The sequence below is a fragment of the Cryptotermes secundus genome, unplaced genomic scaffold (genome assembly GCF_002891405.2).
Source record: "Cryptotermes secundus unplaced genomic scaffold, Csec_1.0 scaffold58, whole genome shotgun sequence".
NCBI lineage: Eukaryota > Metazoa > Arthropoda > Insecta > Blattodea > Kalotermitidae > Cryptotermes > Cryptotermes secundus.
Window position 1 is genome coordinate 791,368 of NW_019734309.1, and position 19,891 is coordinate 811,258.

The 19,891-nt window shown below is 38.4% G+C and overlaps 1 protein-coding gene across 4 annotated transcripts in view; it reads right to left on the minus strand.

The window, feature by feature from the left end:
• The window catches only part of LOC111868401 (zinc finger protein OZF), a 47,089-nt gene that overhangs the window by 4,693 nt on the left and 22,505 nt on the right, over positions 1 to 19,891 (minus strand). For all 4 annotated transcript variants that reach the window (XM_023858996.2, XM_023858997.2, XM_023858998.2 and 1 more), the window contains 4 exons: positions 12,334 to 12,443; positions 9,064 to 9,189; positions 3,556 to 3,723; positions 3,039 to 3,206 (listed from right to left, as the gene is read on the minus strand). In XM_023858996.2, the coding sequence (XP_023714764.1) occupies positions 3,039 to 3,206; positions 3,556 to 3,723; positions 9,064 to 9,183 (456 nt within the window). In that variant the 5' untranslated portion in view covers positions 9,184 to 9,189; positions 12,334 to 12,443. The remainder of the gene's footprint in view (positions 1 to 3,038; positions 3,207 to 3,555; positions 3,724 to 9,063; positions 9,190 to 12,333; positions 12,444 to 19,891) is intronic.

The window sequence follows — 19,891 nt, forward strand, 5'->3', positions numbered from 1 at the left end:
CAACTGAAATATTTCAGTTGCCAGTTTTGCTGCATAAATACAAAGATGAAGATTTCACATCTCTCCAGATGAATAATACAGGAGGGGGCTAGTGGAAACAGAAATCCCAGTGCTCTGGACAATGTCTAAGAACAAACAGTTAAGACCTCGATGCAGGGTCATACACTAAGGTGCCCTGGTCTGTTTTGGGGTGGATCTAAGCACAGTAGATTTTGGACATTACCATGTGGTCTCCTCAAAGACATGCCTTCATAGATGTATGTAACCCTCTATTTGATCTAGTGATAAAAGATACTCATCATAATAATACATACCCAAATAACCTCCCCTTGACGCACGCCCACCCCTGCCCACAAGCTATCATAACCACCTCCTCCTGCTTGAACATCACATGACTCAAGCAACATACGCTGTTGTATTTTGCATTTTACGAGTAATGCAAATGCTTATAAAATGTTTTAAGTTATTTTTATAGTATCATGCCATGGTTACTCTTGTTGTGCACATATGGGCTGGTGTACATTTATCGGTGTGTTGGTTTCTTTCCTTTGTGCTGAGTGTAGCTCTTCCTATTAAACAACAGAGCAGTACAGTCTTATACACTTGATGATGGCCACTTGGGCCAAAATATGTACTGCTAAAGAAGGCAAAGAGCCTTTGAAGTGTGAATTTTAATATATTGACAAAGTTGCACTGACATGGTGAAATAAGAGTGCTAAAATTGGAATACCCACTATAACAATAAACATCAGTTAATCCTAACAGAATCAGAGCAGCCTTCCTTTACGTTAAAATGTTATGAATGTGTTTAAAAACTTACTTTTAAGTTAAGAAATTTGTTTGTGAACCCATAAGGATCATGTTTTATCTTCCTTGGTAGTGGATATTGTCATCTATCCCTCTTGGTGATGTGTTCTTGTTTTTACTGGTGTAGTTTATATGCGTGCTGTGTTGCTTGTACAAGCAACAGTGCTCTAGGAATCATAGAATATGGTGAAGTAATCAACAGAGTGATGATGCAACTGCATCAACTGTGTCAACCATGGCACTGATTGCAGATAGGGTCAGATTTAAAGTTCATTGTCAGCAAGCAGTGTGTAACAAAATAGTCTTCTTCAGATATCTGGGAATGAGCTCTTCAATATACTAAGGGGGTTCACAGTTAAACAAGACTTAAATTTTTCCTGAAAACATGCATGCCAGGAAAATGAAACTCTATTCCGGACAGTTGGTGACAACACTACACCCAATGCCTGAATGGTGGCCATACACACTAGAGCTGGTACAAGATGGTGTCAGAGATCACTCTTAGTGTAGAACAGCACTGAAACATCATTTTCCTAGTGAAAGATAGTGAAACAAGCAGATATTCTACATAAGTTAAATGCAGAGAATAGGGAAGAGACTTTGTCACATGTTAAGGGTCTATGACTGCTAGAATAAGTTCTCTGAAAACTGTATGCACATGAACATTTCTTGTGTCAGAGAACCGACTTTCAGAAACAGGCCAATTACAGTGTGTGTTGGAAGTGCTTAAACTATTATATATAAACACTGATTGTTGAAGAAAGTGCATGCCTGGTAGATCCTAAGAATGTTAATGTTCAACTGGAAGGTGTGGTGTGTTGCTAGGCCTGCCAAACATCTGCACCAGATTGAACTGAAGGGAAAACACATTCTTAGAGCCAGCAGTAACCTGAGACGAAACACAACTGCACTGTATCACTCCAGTGTCAAAACAAGTCCCACATGGAATGGCATCACAAGCAACCTCCACCACCAAAAATATTCATGACACAGTTGTCAGCTGGCAAGTGTGTTTTGGGATTCAGGAGTGATTCATGTCGATTTTCTTCCTCATGGCATAACAATTAATGCATAGTATTACCCTTACTTAATATTTGGACCAAAGAAGGATGAAGTGACAGGAGGTTGGAGAAAACAGCATAATGAGGAGCTTCATAAATTGTACTCTTCTCCAAGTATAATTAGAATGATCATGTCAAGGAGGATGAGGTGGGCAGGGCATGTACCACGAATGGGGGAGAAGAGGAATTCATGTAGGATATTGGTGGGAAAGTCAGAAGGAAAGGGACTACTGGGAAGACCAAGGCATAGGTGGGTGGACAATATTAAAATGGATCTTAGACAGATAGGATGGGATGGTATGGACTGGATTGGTCTGGCTCAGGACAGAGAGCAGTGGAGGGCTCTTGTGAGCATGGTAATGAACCTTCAGGTTCCATGAAATGCTGGGAAATTCTTGAGTGGCTGCACAACTGGCGGCTTCTCAAGAAGGGCTCAGCTCCATAAGTAAGTAAGTATTACCCTTACTTACTTTACAATGACGTGCGCCAAGCAATTTGGAATAAAAGACCTGGAAACTGTCAGAGGATATAATCCACATACAAAAATGTGATGAAGGGAATACTGGCAGCAATGGACTGGGAAATCATGAACCACCCTTAATAATGCCTTGACTTAAATGCCAGTAATTTTCATTTGCCTGCATCAGTGAAGGTAACTAGGAGGACAGACATTTCAAACTGATCATTGACTCAAACTCTGGGTGTCATGAATTGGCTATGCAATCAGGGGGAGGGAAATGTTTGTATTGCTGGCATTAGTAATTTGCCACAACAGAAAAAAATGTACTAATGTAATGGGAAAATACATAAAAAAGGAGCAAGGGTTTTGTGATTCTGGTATGTATATTCTTTTAGTAAAAAAATGAAGTTCACGTCAACTTTGAACCACCCTCATACAGTGACAAAAGCACAACTGCACAGGGATGAGGAAGAAAACAGACTAACCTGGGTATCTGTGAAAAGTGCCTAACAATAGACAAGGAAACATACATCTAACTTTTTTGGACTTTGTCCACCATCTGATATTCTAAAAACTAGAGAACACGTTTTGGAAACTGAATCTGTTTGTCCTCAGGTGAGGATGGAGATGCCTACTCTGCTGGGTCTGAAAACCCAGTAATTCTGAGTGTTATACACCATCGTCAGAACACGTTCAAATCTACAACTCACCTCATGTTCAGCCTTTATTTCTGGTAATGTTATTAGCAGCGGATCCTCCACATCCTGAGTGTCTGAGACCTCAACTTTTATGTCAATGATCTGATTCCCATCATGAGATGATGTTGGACATGCCTCGCTACTTAATCCAGGCTCAGGCTTCAGGAAATCCATACAATACTGTGAAAATGATTTGACCCTCATCAATACTGACTGTGTTCCCTCATTACGTGACATAAGAAAAACTTCTATTAAAACAGTTTCTGCTGCATCAAGCTGATAACAGCAGTTCTGTGTAGTTTCTGCTTTAACAAAATTGTAACCATGCAGTAGTTTCACAGAATTGGCATTCCATAAGCAATGTGCAGCAAAATGCAATTAATTTTCTTCAGAAATTCTGGAATTGACTCTTCAAATCCATTCACCAGTGTTGGTTATGGACAGCAGACCAACAGACCAAGATGAGAAAGACAACAAACAATTATGGACACATGTGAAACAACAATGGAGAGAGAGACATACAGCTCACCTCATGTTTAGCCTTTATTCCTGGTAATGATATTAGCAGAGGATCCTCCACCTCTTGAGCATTTGAGACCTCAACTTTTTTGTCTCTGACCTGAGTTCCTTCATGAGAAGATGCCGGATATGTCTCATTGCTTGAACCAGGTTCAACCTTCAGGATATCTGTACTGTTCTGTAAAACCATTACACTCGTCAACAATGAATTAGATTTCTCATTACATCATATAAAACACTTCCTTTACAACCACTTTGTATTGTGTCAAATTAATAACAGCAGTTTTATGCACACTTTCTTCTATAGAATTATGAAAATCATGAACTACGGTTTTTTACAGTTTACAACAAATTTCCCAAAAGAGATGTCAATTCAAGAAGTGTAAAATTAAGCTAACAGCTTTTTTATGCAGAAAAATATATCAATTCTGATGGATTCATTTTTCATTCATCAGTAATCTGTCAGACAACAGGTCCACAGTCTCTTCCAAAACAGTTCCTCCACTTAATGCGATCTAGAGCTTTCTCTTTCAAATGAGAATATCCTCTTCTGTCCCCAAGGTCTTACATTTTCTTCCTCGTCTTCTGGTTCGCATACATGGTGTCTCTGTTTTTTGAAAGAGACTATCCAGGAAGAATGATAATGTGGTAGTTTTTCCATTTTCTTTCCACATCGCAGTACAACAGCCATTCAAACTACTCTGGTCACGCCTGTTGCTATAGGAACTTGAACCATCTCGAGCATCATTTGCTGTGTGCTTCAAGTCACTGCTGATGACGCTGCTTCCGGCATCAGTTTTTGGTTTTTGGTGTCTCTCTTCGTCTGATGCCTACCCTTTGACCTGTCCAGCAAGGGAGGCCCTGCCAGCAGCTACGCTACCGCTGGTATAGCTCTCAGGGTCCTTGGCATACTCAAACCCCCTCACCACGATAAGGTGGAGACACCAACAAGGGGATCTGGTGGATATGGTATTAAAAATGTTTCATATTAACATATAAATACAGACAGTTGGTATAAATCAGTACTGGTATAGAAATTTCCACACTAAATCCATTCTGCATCTGCTAGTAGTTATGTATTTCATTCTGAATACTTCATAACATAACAAGATTTAACCAAGTACTGTTAAATCAATGAAAAACGTAAACTATATTAATTACTCATTAATCAAAGACACCAACAAGGTTAGGTAATTTTTATTCCATTTAAGACTATTTCATAATATTATATAAGTGGTTGACAGGAAACTTAAAACATTCAACATTTAAACTTTACAGACCAAATGACAAACAGCTGCTACTGAAAATAATGGCAACTAGCCAAAGTCAACTACACTTAGAGATGTCAACATAGAGTGCATTGTTTAATATGGACTGTACCACGTTACAAACCCAAACAAACGACTTCCTTATACCAGGTAAAGGCATGAACCCCCTTAACACTTCATCACTACATCACCTGCCCATCTCATCCTCCATGTTTTAAGCACCCTAGTATTATCTGATGATGCATACAAATTACAACCCGCCCCCCAAATAAGGTAAACTTCTCTAGCCATATTATCTCCTTTTAGGTCCAAATACCCTTCTCAGAACCCTGTTCTCAAACGCCCTAAATCTCTGTTCTTCCACAAGTGTGAAAATTATACACAAAAAAACAAGAGGTAAAATTACAACCCTGCAAATTTTAATCCTTAAATCTTCAGATAGCGATAACTTTATATTTCAGCATCACCTAGTCTTCTGCCCTCTCTAATGCAACAATATCAATATACGTAGATTTCGACGACACTAACACACTTTTAATTCACTAAAATGTGTGTTAAAATGTCATTGAAATATCTGAAATTGAAATTGAAATCCATCTGTGTATACTGTGCAGCTGCAATAAATCCTATAGGACAATTCAACTAGTGGTTGTCTCATTCATACGACATCCCACAATACATTGTATGCTTATGTGCTATGTGTTTCAGGCAACACATTATCAAGGAAATCACTGCACTGTGCACTCTGTGTTATTATTATTATTAATTTTGGTATTACAGGATGTTTGTTCTACCTATCTTTAGAATTGCGGCCACTGTGTGTGCCGCACTTTTGGTCGTTATGTATCTTGTGTTGGCTTGCACACACAGTGGGGCACAGAGCGGCTGCAATACAAAAGACAGGAAGAACAAATACCTATAATACCAAAATTAACAATAATAATAACAATGTACCTTAAGAGTGCTAAAGAGAAAGTGTGCAGTGCAGTGGATTCCTTAATAATGTGTTGCCTGAAGATGGCCCTGTGTGGCCAAAACATATAGCACATATTTTAGTGACATTTTTAAACATTTTAGTGAATTAAATGTAAATATGTCATCTAAAATCCATATTGATATTGCTGCATTATAGATGGTAGAAGACTAAGTGAATCAGACAGCATATGGGAAGACAAGAGATTCTACACTAAATGGAAGCAAGAATTCCCACCTTCAACTTGTTCTTACTCGTAATTTCTTTGAACATCCAATTTCAATTTGTCCCTGTCAATCCTAAATATCTGAAATTTCCATCATTTTTATGGCTTTAGTAGCTATCTTTTTGTTATGATTTTGTCTTGCTGTCTGGTGATCGTAGATGAGTGAATCAACCCTGCATTTACATCTGGACCAAACTGCTCCTAATATTTAATAAAATCCTATGAAAGGAGATGAAATTCATGCTCATTTTTATGCATGTGAACTAGTGCAAATCTGGCATAAGCACACAGAATGCCAAACTCAGAAAAAAAGTGCACAGGATAATATTTGGGTCTACAGCAATGAGATGAGAAGCCATACACTGAACTATGTGCTGTCATGCTTCACAATTTTTATACCAAATCCTGTAAAAATGATGAAAGTGACAGGCCCTAGAAACTGTAAATCTATATCATAATATGACAGAAAGACAATGGAAAGACAGATTATCTTGGGAGACATGTATTTATTTATTTTCATTCATTCATTCATCAATGGCTCTATAACCCTCTGCTTGGCCCTGGCTTTTTCTGCAGTTTTGTAATCTTTTTTTTTAACAGACGGTAGGACTCCTTGGAGGACTGATGAGCCTGGCGCAAGGCCACTACCTACATACAGGAAAACAGAGAATAAATGAACACAAAGACGTTCATGCCTTGAGTGGGATTTGAACCCATGATCCTGCAGCATTCGAGTGAGCGAAGCCAGTTCATGCGTTAGACCATGTGGCCACTGTAATCAGAGGGAGACGTGTATACTGGATGCAGAGCAAATTAAATGAATATTTATTTACAGCATTACTTTAAGTAACTACACATGCATTAATATCTTAATTGGCCTAACTATCATTCTTGCTGGTCAGGCAAATATAATATAAGACAGACTTTCAAACAACTTATCACTGAAGGTCACTTCCTTTTGGAATGTGGCTCTTTAGCCCAGGATATGTTACCAACATTTCAGTGGAACACTAGTAACTATCTGCCAGCATATACAAAGTAACCTTCACAGCCATGAACTCAGAATCTGAAATCTTGCAGCATATGTACAACTAATGTGAGGTACAGACCCACTGCTAGGCAATGACTCAGTAAACACATTCCCACAGGAGCCACCGAGCACAACAATGGCATGTCTATTCCTAGGCAATGGATCAGTAAACACGTCTAAAACAATGCAGGACAAGAGAACAGTGTTTTTCTGCAGGGTCCGCCCTGAGGCTATATAACGAGAAATTCCAAGGGAGTTGTCAGAGGTGTGGAGGCAGTCTCGAATACCTCCACTGTGACCCTGCAAGTCATAGGAGGTGATGAAAAGGGAAGTCTCAAATCTGAGACAGTAAAATATGGTTGTGAGTACCAAGGGACTCGGACCTGAGAAAGACTGTGCTGGCAAGGGCCAGCAGCATGTACAAAATACAGACCCGTCTTCTCATCAGAGAGGGCACCCCCCCAAAAAACAAGACCGTAACTGTCAAACAGTAATAAATATCTGGTCATGAGCCCCAGATGGGACTCAACACTAAGACGTACCGACCGACCGTCAGTTGCAATGTGATTTTGACTTTCAGTTGTCAGAAGTTTGGAAGGTTCAGTTGAAGAAGAGTTCATTTCAGTTAGTTACTGTAGAGAACTGGGTCAGGTTCTGTAGATGGCAGTTGAAGGCGACTGAGAAGAAATGGCAAGAGAGGGATTAAGCTGTGAAGGACAGACTTCATGTGTAATTTGAAGTGATGGTCAGATCCATTGTCTGGATATGACTAGTGAAGACTCAGGACCCTAGTATGTGTGTAACGGTGAACTGTAAAGTGTGTAATTCAGCGATAGTGCTGTATTATCTGTAGTCCCGAGTTGTGTGAAAGTAACGGTGCAACATATCCAATCCAATGCCCGTCTTATAAGTCACGCAATAAACCCATACACGTGACAATGAAACAGCTGTAGGTTCACAAGTTTGGTCTCTATTTACACTTGCTGGAGACACGATTCTTTACTGCCTTTCAAAATCATTTCTATGTTCTCTGAGAGAACAGGACCATCACAGGAATAAGATCCACAGGGCTGTGAAACGTTGAGGGTCCCACATTATCTAGACAATCAGCCTTACGCACCGGCCGCGCTTTACTCCCCAGGAAAATTATTTATTTAATTCCTGGTACTCATTTCTGTTAGAGGCTGAGTGAACCCCAGGGCCATAGGATTAGGTCAATTGAAAAAATATCCAATGACCTCATCGGTATTTGAACCTGCGACCTTCCAACTTTTAACATAGTGCCTTAACCACTATGCTACCGCATGCCCCCTCACAGGAATAAGGCAGAGCTAAAGTACAAAGCCACAGAAATGTTGTATCTTTATAATTGTTTCAGAGGCAAAAATATTCTGTTGAGTTCTGTCTCCTAGGATATAATGCCATGTAGCCCAGGGATAGGCTGCTCCCTGCCATTTTCGTGCTGCTCTCTTGCTTGGCTTACTTTTTGACTCTGATGATGGACGTAATATTCTCTTTCGAAAGGTTGGGCAACATTCACTGTACTATACAGTGTTACTTCTCAAAAAATTCAACTCCTCATTGTCAATGCTGTGAGAATCTCAAACCCTAAAGAGTACTCTGTTCACACAAGATAGTTTACTGTATTTGCTGAACTGAACATCAAATTATAAACTAATTATTCATTCATAATCTTCTTGCTCCTTCTGGAGTATAAGGCATCCGTGAAACACTTTGTTTCACTTCAGTTTCTTAATCTTTAGACAGTCGGTTGGACTACTGGATGGGGGATCAGCCAATCACAAGGCTGCTACCTGCACAGGACAACACAATCACAGAATAAACGTACACAAACATCCATGCCTCGAGTGGGATTTGAACCAACGACCCCAGTGTTTGAGCAGGCAAAGACAGTTCATGACTCATACCGCACAGACACCGTGATCGACATAAATTAATTATACTGTTATAAAAACAAATGTACAATCATACAAAACAAATAATTACAAAGCATGGCTCACCTCAGGTTCATCCTTTATTATGGAAATTGCTGATGGTATGTAAACCTCCTTAGTTTTCATGCCAATGGAATCATTTTCACCCAACCCATACAGATAATTTTCTGTTTTTATGGAATCCATATTCCGCTGCAAAATTATAAGACCATTCTCTCATATGATACATTTTCCAGCACTCATCAGAACATTAATTAATATCAATTAATCTCAGAGGAGGTGTGAAGATGTCGATCTGTGAGCAGATAAATCTGCAGCGATCAAACTCAGAACCATCGGAATGAGAGCCTAACACCTTACCTAGAGATAACCACGTCCCACCCAGGAACACAGGCTGGATGTGTTTTACAACCACCACATTATGACACAATTTCAGTTGTACTCCAAGCTTCTCAAACAAAATCTGCTACAGAACCAAAAGCATCAGAGGAAATGTTGACTGTGACTTAGCTCAGAAGTTAGTCACCAATTTCACACTGTGTTAGCATGGGTTTGTTTTCAGGCTAGGTCATGGGAGAGCTGTAGTGGACAAAGTGACAAGGTGAGGGGGTGGGCCTCACCAAATACTTCAGTTTCCTCTGCCAATTCTCATCTCACAGACTGCTTCAAATTCATCAGTCACCCCTTCATCTGACACATACAGTCCCAACACTGTCAGCATCAATAAATATTCAAGCAAAAGGATGGGGGCAGGGCAACATTTTGAAGATGCTTTCTACATATCGATTTTATGCTTTTATCACCAATCCTTGATCACGGTATCAAATTTATGGACTGTGTTTACTGCACTAAGGACCATAGTTAGGGTTCCATCACATGTCCAACGAAGGTAAGACAAAGTAACAACAAATGCTAAACATAGCTATGGAAATGTTGATGCAGAAATTGTAAAGGTTTGAATGGAAATGAGAAAAAGAGCATGAGTACATATCATATGACTGCTGAAGGGGGACGAGTGTTATCAGAACAACCACAGGACTGTGGCAGTTTAGCTTACGACTCATAAAGAGAAATGAACGTTCATAATTAGGTAAATCATAATACTGGGAACTGACCTTTGCAGGATCATTGTGTTGTACATTACCAATCAAAGCTTTTCAGTTTCAAACTCTTTTAATAGGTTTACAGGCTAATGCAACTGTTGCAATGAAGTAGTCATGTCTGGGGTTTAGAAATACATAAAGATGTGGTTGCATAGCTAGTTGAGACATTATTCTATAGGCCAGAAGGTTGTGGGTTTGATTCCCAATGAGGTCATTCGATTTTTCAATTGACCTAATCCTTCCAGCTGCACTCTGGCCCTTGGGTCAACTCAGTCTCTAACAGAAATCAGTGCCAGGAATCTTTCTGGGCATAAAGGGTGGCCAGAGCGTAAGGCTAACAACCTCACCATCTGAGAGCCCACTGTATAAAAATGTGGGAGCCTTGACAGCTCACAGCCCATTACAGGGATAGCACTACCTTTTTATATAATAGGCACCTCATGAAAACAGTGCAGCCCATGAAGCAAACAAAACTGAGGGTGTCATTGCAAATACATTTATTTCAGACTGAAGTGACATCTACAGCCATGTGACAATTCACAATGGATAAAAATGGCAGTACACAGAGTAAGGCTGATTCAGCACATGCCAAGTTGTAACAGCATTTGAGCCATCCATAAATTCTTCATCACATTATAAAAAAGATGCATGAAACAATGCTAAAAGCTCCATACAATTTTTAAGTAACTGACTTTCAACTTGTAAGAATTATGACATAGCAAATTCAACAATTCCATCATTAACAACAATTTAGAAGAAACCAAATATTCAGTACCTAAAACAGAGATAACGGCAGAATTTATTTTTAAACCTGACATTTACATGACAAAGAAAAACCATGGATATGATACTCCTTGATCCATACACAACTTAAACATTTGAGTGGATAATCAGATGTGACAGAGCACAGCCAACTCCATTAACACCATCTCCTGCACCAAACTCAGACTGAGCTCTACTGCAACAATATGCACAGAAAGCATGGCTTCTGCCTAAGCAAGCCATGAAATTATCTCATCTACACCTTGAAAGAAAGTAGAAAGATTCATCTGAAAAATATTCCATGATTTTGGTGCTTAAGCCGGGCAGTTACGGTCCAGAAAAAAAAATTTGCCCTATTCAGTCAAGAGCATCCTTCCTCTCCTCAACCCTGTGCCTTCTTCATTTCCTTTCTTTTACTATTTTATCTCTCCAGTCTTTATGTACCTGTTTTCTCCTATTCACTTTATTTGCACCCCTTTAACTGCCACTAAAAATGGCGCTTGTGATGCCTACCACTAGTTCCTTGCCCTCCTCCTTCATTCCATCTTTATATACTTTTTATTTTGCCTTATCCTATGTCCTCCTGAACAAGCCGCTTGACATGTGCCTCACTATTCTGTCCGTTGAATCTGGTTGCCCCGCTTCCAATTTTCTCCTAAGGCCTCTACATTTAGTTTTACTTCTACAATTACAGTTGTATTAATCTTACCTACTTCATCACACAAATTGCAATTATGTATTTTGATTCATTTTATTTTTATGTCTGTGCAGTCTCTCTTACCCATCTTCTTTGCTTGCCCCCACCGTTTATGTCTCCGACATATGCCCTTTGATGTTAGGTGGATCCCTTGTCACCACGGCATGGCACATTCTCAGGTTGTGGATGCAGGGGATATACTGAATGTGCAGTTGCAGACAGTCAACAAGAGCTGATCCTCCAGCTTGGGAGCTGGGCATGGGGCTAACAGCTCCTCCCCCATAGAAAACATCCTTGTTATGAAATGTCACAAATGGCCTCGGACCTGGACAGATCCTTTGGATAAAAGACCAAAGCTAAGAAAATAACATAGGATAGGGTGGTGTGGACTGGATTGATCTAGCTCAGGATAGGGACCAGTGGAGGGCTCTTGTGAACACGGTAATGTATCTATGTTTGGGTTCCATAAAAAGCTAGGGAGTTCTTGAGTAGCTGCACAACTTGCAGCTTCTCAAGAAGGGCTCAACTCCGTGAAGCTAGTACATATGCCCTTTGTGTAACTGTCACTTCTAGTGCCAGGGCTTCGCATTCTTTCACCCCCAACCCCAGCCCCACCCCTATTTCTCTTTTTCTTCGATCTGAATCATTTTTTCTCACTCATCTTTGAAGATGCTATGTCTGTGCCATGATAAATACAACCAGATGTACTGTAAAGTCCTGCCTTGCATCTTGTACAGTCTGTATATGAATGATGTCACACAAAACTACACTCACCAAGCCTCTTCACTGATGATACTTGTATATAAATGCCAGACCACAAAGACAGTTATGTTCTCAGAATGCTACAGCATGGACTCATTAACACTGGGGAAGTGATGTGAGCACTGGAATGTAAAAATCAATAAACACAGATGTACAGTGAATAATGTTCATCTTATACAGTGATGAAGATTAAATGTACACTTCATGAATCAAATAAAATTTCTCAATGTGATCCTGACAGGATTCCATGATGGATACACACACAAACAATACAAATCTTTACACACTTTATTCCCTATTCATAAGTGAGTAACTGAGCACTGACATTAAATTAACTCTCCATATGGGGCCCTACAAGGTTAATGACTTATGCCTGCCCCTCCTGATGAAACTGTAGTGCCTGCAAAGAAGGTTCCCCATACTTCTGATAATTTCCCAAGCAGTGATATCCATATCCATTTAAATCTATTGTTAATTATAAAAAAAGGTAAAGATAAAAAGCCTCCACTATTGTTACTTATATATAACAAAAATATACAGGCAGCAAACATTATTCACATAAAATCATGAAAAAGAAAATATTGAAACAAAATGCAAGGTCTGACACAGAATACATCCAGATCAGCAAACACCTGTGGTCTAGACACACAACAGGAAGAGCCACCCAGCGCCATGGAGTAAGTACATATGCAAGTAATCAACACACATTATATACAAAAACACTAACACATGTTACACATAAATGAGTGCAAATCAAATATTGGAACCATAAAACAGAAGCACAACAGTTTCAAACCCTTGATGATGAACAATGTCAGTTGAAACATTTTGTGCAACGTACAGACACTTTTAAATATATATTTTAGAAGGCTGAACTGTATGTAAGATGGTGAACCAGTGATGTTTGTTGAATAATACATAAAGAGTCCTGAACTTGGCACTAGTCAAGCCTACAGATGTTCCAAAGGACTAAATGGTTGTAGTGAGCTAAACAAAATTAGGCATAATTTGCTGCACACAGCCTCAATGGGCAGTGTGATTGCTCAGTGTATATGTAACATACATGCCATGAAATATACATGGTATAAATAAATATACAACACTCTGTGGTTGACTGATGGGCTCAATGTGATCATATTTTGTTTATACACCCATGTCTGGAAACGCTTTGTTTACAAGTAGGGCCTCTGAAATATGGAGGATGCCCTTATCTCTTACCTCTGTGGCTTACTGGTGACATTTACCTAACATTTCTCCAAGAGACCTTACCGCAGCTGTTGGAATTGGTACATTTGGAAGCCCATCGTGAAATGTGGTTCCATCATGATGGCGCTCCAGCACACTGCACTAATGTCGTCCATGAGTATTTGAATGAAAACTTTGGCAACAGAGGGATTGGACTTGGAGGCCCAATAACCTGCCCCTATTGCTTCAGTGGAGTTCTTTCTCTGGGGGTACATGCAAAGCCTGGTGTATGAGACTCCAGTGGAGACAGAACATGATCTTGTGGCAAGAATTGCAGTTGCAGCTGGAAGCATTCGGGAAATGTTGGGAATCTTTCAGAGTATTCAGCATAACATGGCCAGGCGTGTGGTACTATTTTTGGTAAGGGCAGCAAGTTGCATTGTTGAAATAATGTGAGTCTGAGAGTTCTCATGTCGTTTCAACGCTTTATGAAGGTTGTTGATATCACCAAACCCAGTCTTATTCCATACATTTTTTTCATTGAGAAACAACAAGCATGGCCAACAAAACAATTTTCCTATATTACGGCAACCAGGTAGCCACTCTGTTTTAGAATACTGTTCTAAATTAAATTTCCTCACACATAATTTGGTTTGTGCTTTAAGTTCTGGCAACTCGCATGTCGGTCGTCCTCTTTCTATATTTTTTCAGAAAAGACCCTGCTATTAAACCCCAGTTTTAAAAGGCTTTTGACTGTACAGTCGCAGTCGCATTGTCTGTCAGCAATCATTTTAGCTGTGCCCTGTATGTGTAGTCTAATCACTCCCCTGCCACTTGTACCACAATATCACACTTGCTTCCCTTAAACGCGGATAGCTTCTTTCTGATGCGTCAAATTACGATCACAAATACAATCTTATGCGATCGAAATATGCACTTACAATATTTTAATAAAACTTAATCTTACCTATAACACCCAAGAAGACTGAAATCACACACAAACAGTTAATTTTCACATAATCATCGAAAGAACACAGTCCCTTCACTTCTATATCACAGGCTTCCCTAATCACTTTGGGNTTTTTTCAGAAAAGACCCTGCTATTAAACCCCAGTTTTAAAAGGCTTTTGACTGTACAGTCGCAGTCGCATTGTCTGTCAGCAATCATTTTAGCTGTGCCCTGTATGTGTAGTCTAATCACTCCCCTGCCACTTGTACCACAATATCACACTTGCTTCCCTTAAACGCGGATAGCTTCTTTCTGATGCGTCAAATTACGATCACAAATACAATCTTATGCGATCGAAATATGCACTTACAATATTTTAATAAAACTTAATCTTACCTATAACACCCAAGAAGACTGAAATCACACATAAACAGTTAATTTTCACATAACCATCGAAAGAAGACAGTCCCTTCACTTCTATATCACAGGCTTCCCTAATCACTTTGGGTGAGATGAAATTGTAAGAAGATTAACGAAAGGAAATTTGGTCCCTCCCACAAGCAGGGGAAGGGAGGAGGCATGTGGCCTTGAGCATGTGCTAAAATGTTCAGAACATGACAATATTCACATCCTTATTATTCAAATTGAATTATTTATATATGACTTCTTTTCTTTTCGTTTCTTAACTACGGAAGCAATGCTTCCCTTGCTTCTGTGCACGGCACGCCACTGCTTCAGGCAAATGTCGAAGTAACACCTCAAATTAGGACATCACCAATTCCTTCCAGACCCTTCCTAATTTCTTATTCATTAATCATCCTACCATTCACCATTACAAAGTCCAGGCTACTGACAATGACAACTAAACCAGAAACAAAGAACCAGAGGGCCATACAAAGAAGTTAAGAGCTAACAGCAGAAAGGACTGAGATGGTTGGAGCAAGGAAGTAAGAACCGGCCCTTTATCCAACCAAAGATTTCGTCTTATAAGTATGTTGGCAACTCTATATCCAAATCTGGTAACATCAACATAGATAATGGCACCTCAAATTTCCAGAGCACAAAACAAAATGGTTATTATGCCTATTTCTTAAATGTGAAACAAGCAAGCTCTGTATAGAAGGCTCCTCTGTGTGGTGAGTGATACACAGCTGGGAGAAGCCCTTTTGCTGTGGTGAATACAATGTACATCACAGCACAAGGGACACTCCCACCTAAGTATGCCTTTCTGTGTCTTCTAACTCTGCTATTCACTACAGACATCACAGGAGCACAGCTGCTCCCATTTCACACCTGTTAAGAAGCCCTCGGATTCTCCTGTGTTACTTCATTTCATTTATTCACTTTCCATAAATCCTGTCAAGAGTACATTCTCATGCGGATGTCGAGATTGTCCTACTTACAGTCATAACTAAGGATTACAGTTGTCATCCAATAGCATACACATTTGTATAAAATATTGATAAACATATACAATATAATACATAAGTTAATTTTAGTGGTAAAAGTAATGGCAAACCTTATACAATTTGTACAGTTTTATACAAGTCTATTAATTAAAAATTCAATAGTTAAAACACAATGTCATTAATGAGTTTTGAATAACACACATTAATTATATAACAAATTGAAATAAAGTAATATAATAGTAATAAAGTAATACAGTAATATAAAGATTGTGTATATCAAAAATAAGCATCTAAAAACCAGAACACAGACTGACAATCTTGTCTTCTTTTAATTGTAAAGCAAGACAACTACTCGCACCTTAAAAAGATTTATAACTAAAATATTCCTGTAAAGATTAAAAAGAATATAAATATAAAACTTGTTTTAATTGTACCTCAAAACTCTTCGTATCACTCGATATATCCTTAATATGTTGTGGTAGATTATTATAGACCTTTGATCCTAAACAGTAAACCCCCTTTTGGTATTTACTCAAATTTACAAGAGGCTGATGGAGATTATTTTGCTGTCTGGTATTTATTCTATGAATCTCTGAATTTACTATGAATTTGTTTCTGTTTTTTATCACAAAGAGCATAAGAGATAGTATGTACTGAGATGCCAGAGGTAAGATTTCTAATTCTCTAAATAAGTTCCTGCACAAATCCCTCCTTCTGCATCCCAACATAATTCTAATTATATTCTTTTGTATTCTAAAAATGTTTATACTTTGGGGTGAGTTACCCCAGAAGGGTAAACCATAATTTATAATAGAATTAAAATAAGAGTGATAAACCATCTTTAAGGTATTTATGGACGTGTATGGTTTAAGTGATCTTATATGTAGCTGACTGCACTTAGTTTGGAACTAATATACTCAATGTGGTATTTCCAGCTCATTATGTAATCAATGAATATTCCAAGAAATTTAATATTGGATATAGATGTAATTTGTTTTTCATCATATAAAATTTTTATTTCAGATTTAGGATTATTATTTCTAGCTGTAAATTGAATGTAGTGTGTTTTATTGAAATTTATAGAAAGTTGGTTTACTTTGAACCATTCATTTATACTATGAAAAGCATTGTTTATATTTACACAGAGATCATCATAGTTTAAACTTTTAACTAACAAACTAGTGTTGTCTGCAAATAATATAGGTACAGTTTTATCATTTATAGTTTTGGGTAAATTGTTTATATAAATGAAAAATAACAATGGAGCCAGAATCGAACCATGCGGGACACCATGTCTAATTTTGCCCCATGTCAAAAATTCATTGAGATTAAGATTTATATTTGTAATTAAAACCCTTTGATATCTATTTCTGAAATAAGATTCAAGCCATACTTTAGCTTTACCCTTTAGCCCATAGAACTCCAATTTTGACAACAGAACCTCATGATTAACACAATCGAAGGCCTTTTCTAGGTCACAGAAAATGTCTCCTAATAAGTTTTTGTTGTTTAAGGTCTTACAGATTTCATTCACTAACTTGTATATAGCCTCATTTGTTGGAAGATTTTGTTCTAAAACCAAACTGTTCTTCCACTAAAATGTTATTGTTATTTAAGTGCTCAATCAATTGAATGCTCATAGCTTTTTCTAATACCTTAGCGAGCGAAGTTAAAAGTGATATAGGCCTATAGTTGGAAATATTTGATTTTTCACCCTTTTTAAACAGTGGTCTTATTTCTGAGTTTTAAACGATCTGGGAAAATTCCTTGAGATAATAAATTGTTGAACATGCAAGTCAAAGGAGAGCTAATGAAAGGAGGAACTCAGTCTTAATACTTTAGTGGATATTTCATCATATCCGTAAGAGTTTTTTTATTTGAGAGATTTAATTACATTTTCAACTTCCTTAGTCAATAAAGATTTAAGTTTAATATGTGGAAAGGGATTTGTAAAAGTTTTCATTAAATACTGAATGGGAGTAGTGTCTGGAAGGTAACTAATATTAGTATTATTTTGTTTATTTTTGCATTTTTATTTTCAGCTGCAGATAAAAAGTAATTGTTAAAGGTTTCCGCAATTACTTGTTTTTCTCTAATCCATTTTCCATCCACCTTTAATGTGCATATTTTTTCATTTTGTTATTAATGATAGAGAGGGACGGGTATACTTTCCTGAGGAAACATAACCCACATCACAGGAAAATCAGTGCCCCCCCGATATACATGCAGCAGTGTCTTCATATCATTGCATTTACTTAGCTACATCGACGGGGCAGGGATGAGCCAACATAAATTCAGTTTCCTGGAAGAAAAAAGAGCTGAATATTCCGTGATACCTCAATACAAGGAAGAGGAGTGAGTCTGGAAACAAGATACGAATGTCATAAGTTTCTGTTCCATAACATGTATTGAGTCTACAGCAAAACTCAGTACACCTCAAACTTGGTGCTGCAAACAGTGAAATTAAGAGGATGGGTAACTGGTGAAGAGGTCAGGACTTACACTTTGGAAGTGCTTGGTTTAAATCCCAGCCAACACATTTGCTAGCTCATGGGTTGCTTCAATCACTATAGGCAAATGTCGGAATGGTACCTTGATTAATGCAATGATCATTTCCTTACAAATACTTTCCAGTTCCGTAAATACTTGTGAGTTCCCAAAATAGCTTCTAAATTTCACAGCTACATTGTAAACTATGTGAGCGCTGTGAGCCTTACAAGTTTATCTGTAAAAACGCGACCAAAACCTGAACCTTAGAATCTGCTCCCAACAAGCCTCCGAAGTTTGGCTTTTGGTTTTCTTGTTTTCATTTCAGAAATTAAGTAGTAAACATCTTCTGAAGGTAGGCTTATGAATGAAATTTTAAAGTTACCTAGGTCACCTGTTAAAGCATAGGTACCAAGAATGTACAGTCAGAGAGAGACTCATGGACCTCACATTCGTTTATAACACAGTTCTTGCTTAGTGGCATGTGAATGGTACTATGTAGCTTTCTTTACCGTCTGCCATCAGGCATCCAGTTTAAAGTTTTGAAGATATTTGGGTCAACTTTTAAAACAGAAGTACCAAAAAATACAAACACTGCAAGTCACAGGCAAAAATTCTTACATAAAACAATTTGTTCACAATGTCACTGATACATAATTGGAGTTTCTCTTTGAAGAACTCACTTAATAGAGCAATTGGTTTGCAGCAAACTCCACCATCACATTCTACAAACAGAGGGAATGTGATCTCTATGGTCTGTTCTCCAGGAAGAGGACTACAGCAGTTATTTCACCAGAAACAAACACACGTCATTTTTATGTCTTGGAAAACAAAAGAAGACACACACTACACATAATCCATGCAACTTGAAGGCTTCATTACACTGGCTTCCTCAACTCTCATGTACCATGAAAACATGTATAAATGAGAAACACACATGACAGAGGCTAGAGTTAGGGTCTTGATGGAGAGCCTATAAAAAGCCAACTAAAACAGTAACTACAGAAATAATGCATTAAAATCTTGTCACTAGGCCAAGAGGGGCTAAACCCCTTGACAGATTACTGGAATCTGGATGCCTCTCCACTCTTCCCCACCATGAAGATGCAAGGACAGCCAGGGCTACAGCACAGAGTGGCATAATTTAAGGGTCAACACACCTCAGAAATCCTGATCTTTTTCATTTCAATTTGGGTCAAATGAAAACCAATTTTTGCTGAACTGCTCTTCATACGGTGATCATTAGATTACAGTAATCTGAACACAGAGCCGAGAATGAAGATTAACTGCTTTACATAGTCTTGACACCAATAATGGTATTGCCACACTAGGTGTCTTGAAATTTTCTGTTACTGTGACGAAGTTTTGTGAAAGCTGTTCTGTTCTGCAGCACTTACGTTTGTGATTACCCTGCATGGAGGCAACAAATTCTTTCTGAACACTGGTACATGTCCACCAAATTACATGACATTACATTTCAGAAAACAGTAATCATACATATAGCACGAGAACATATTGAGGTTTAAATCTGACCAAGACA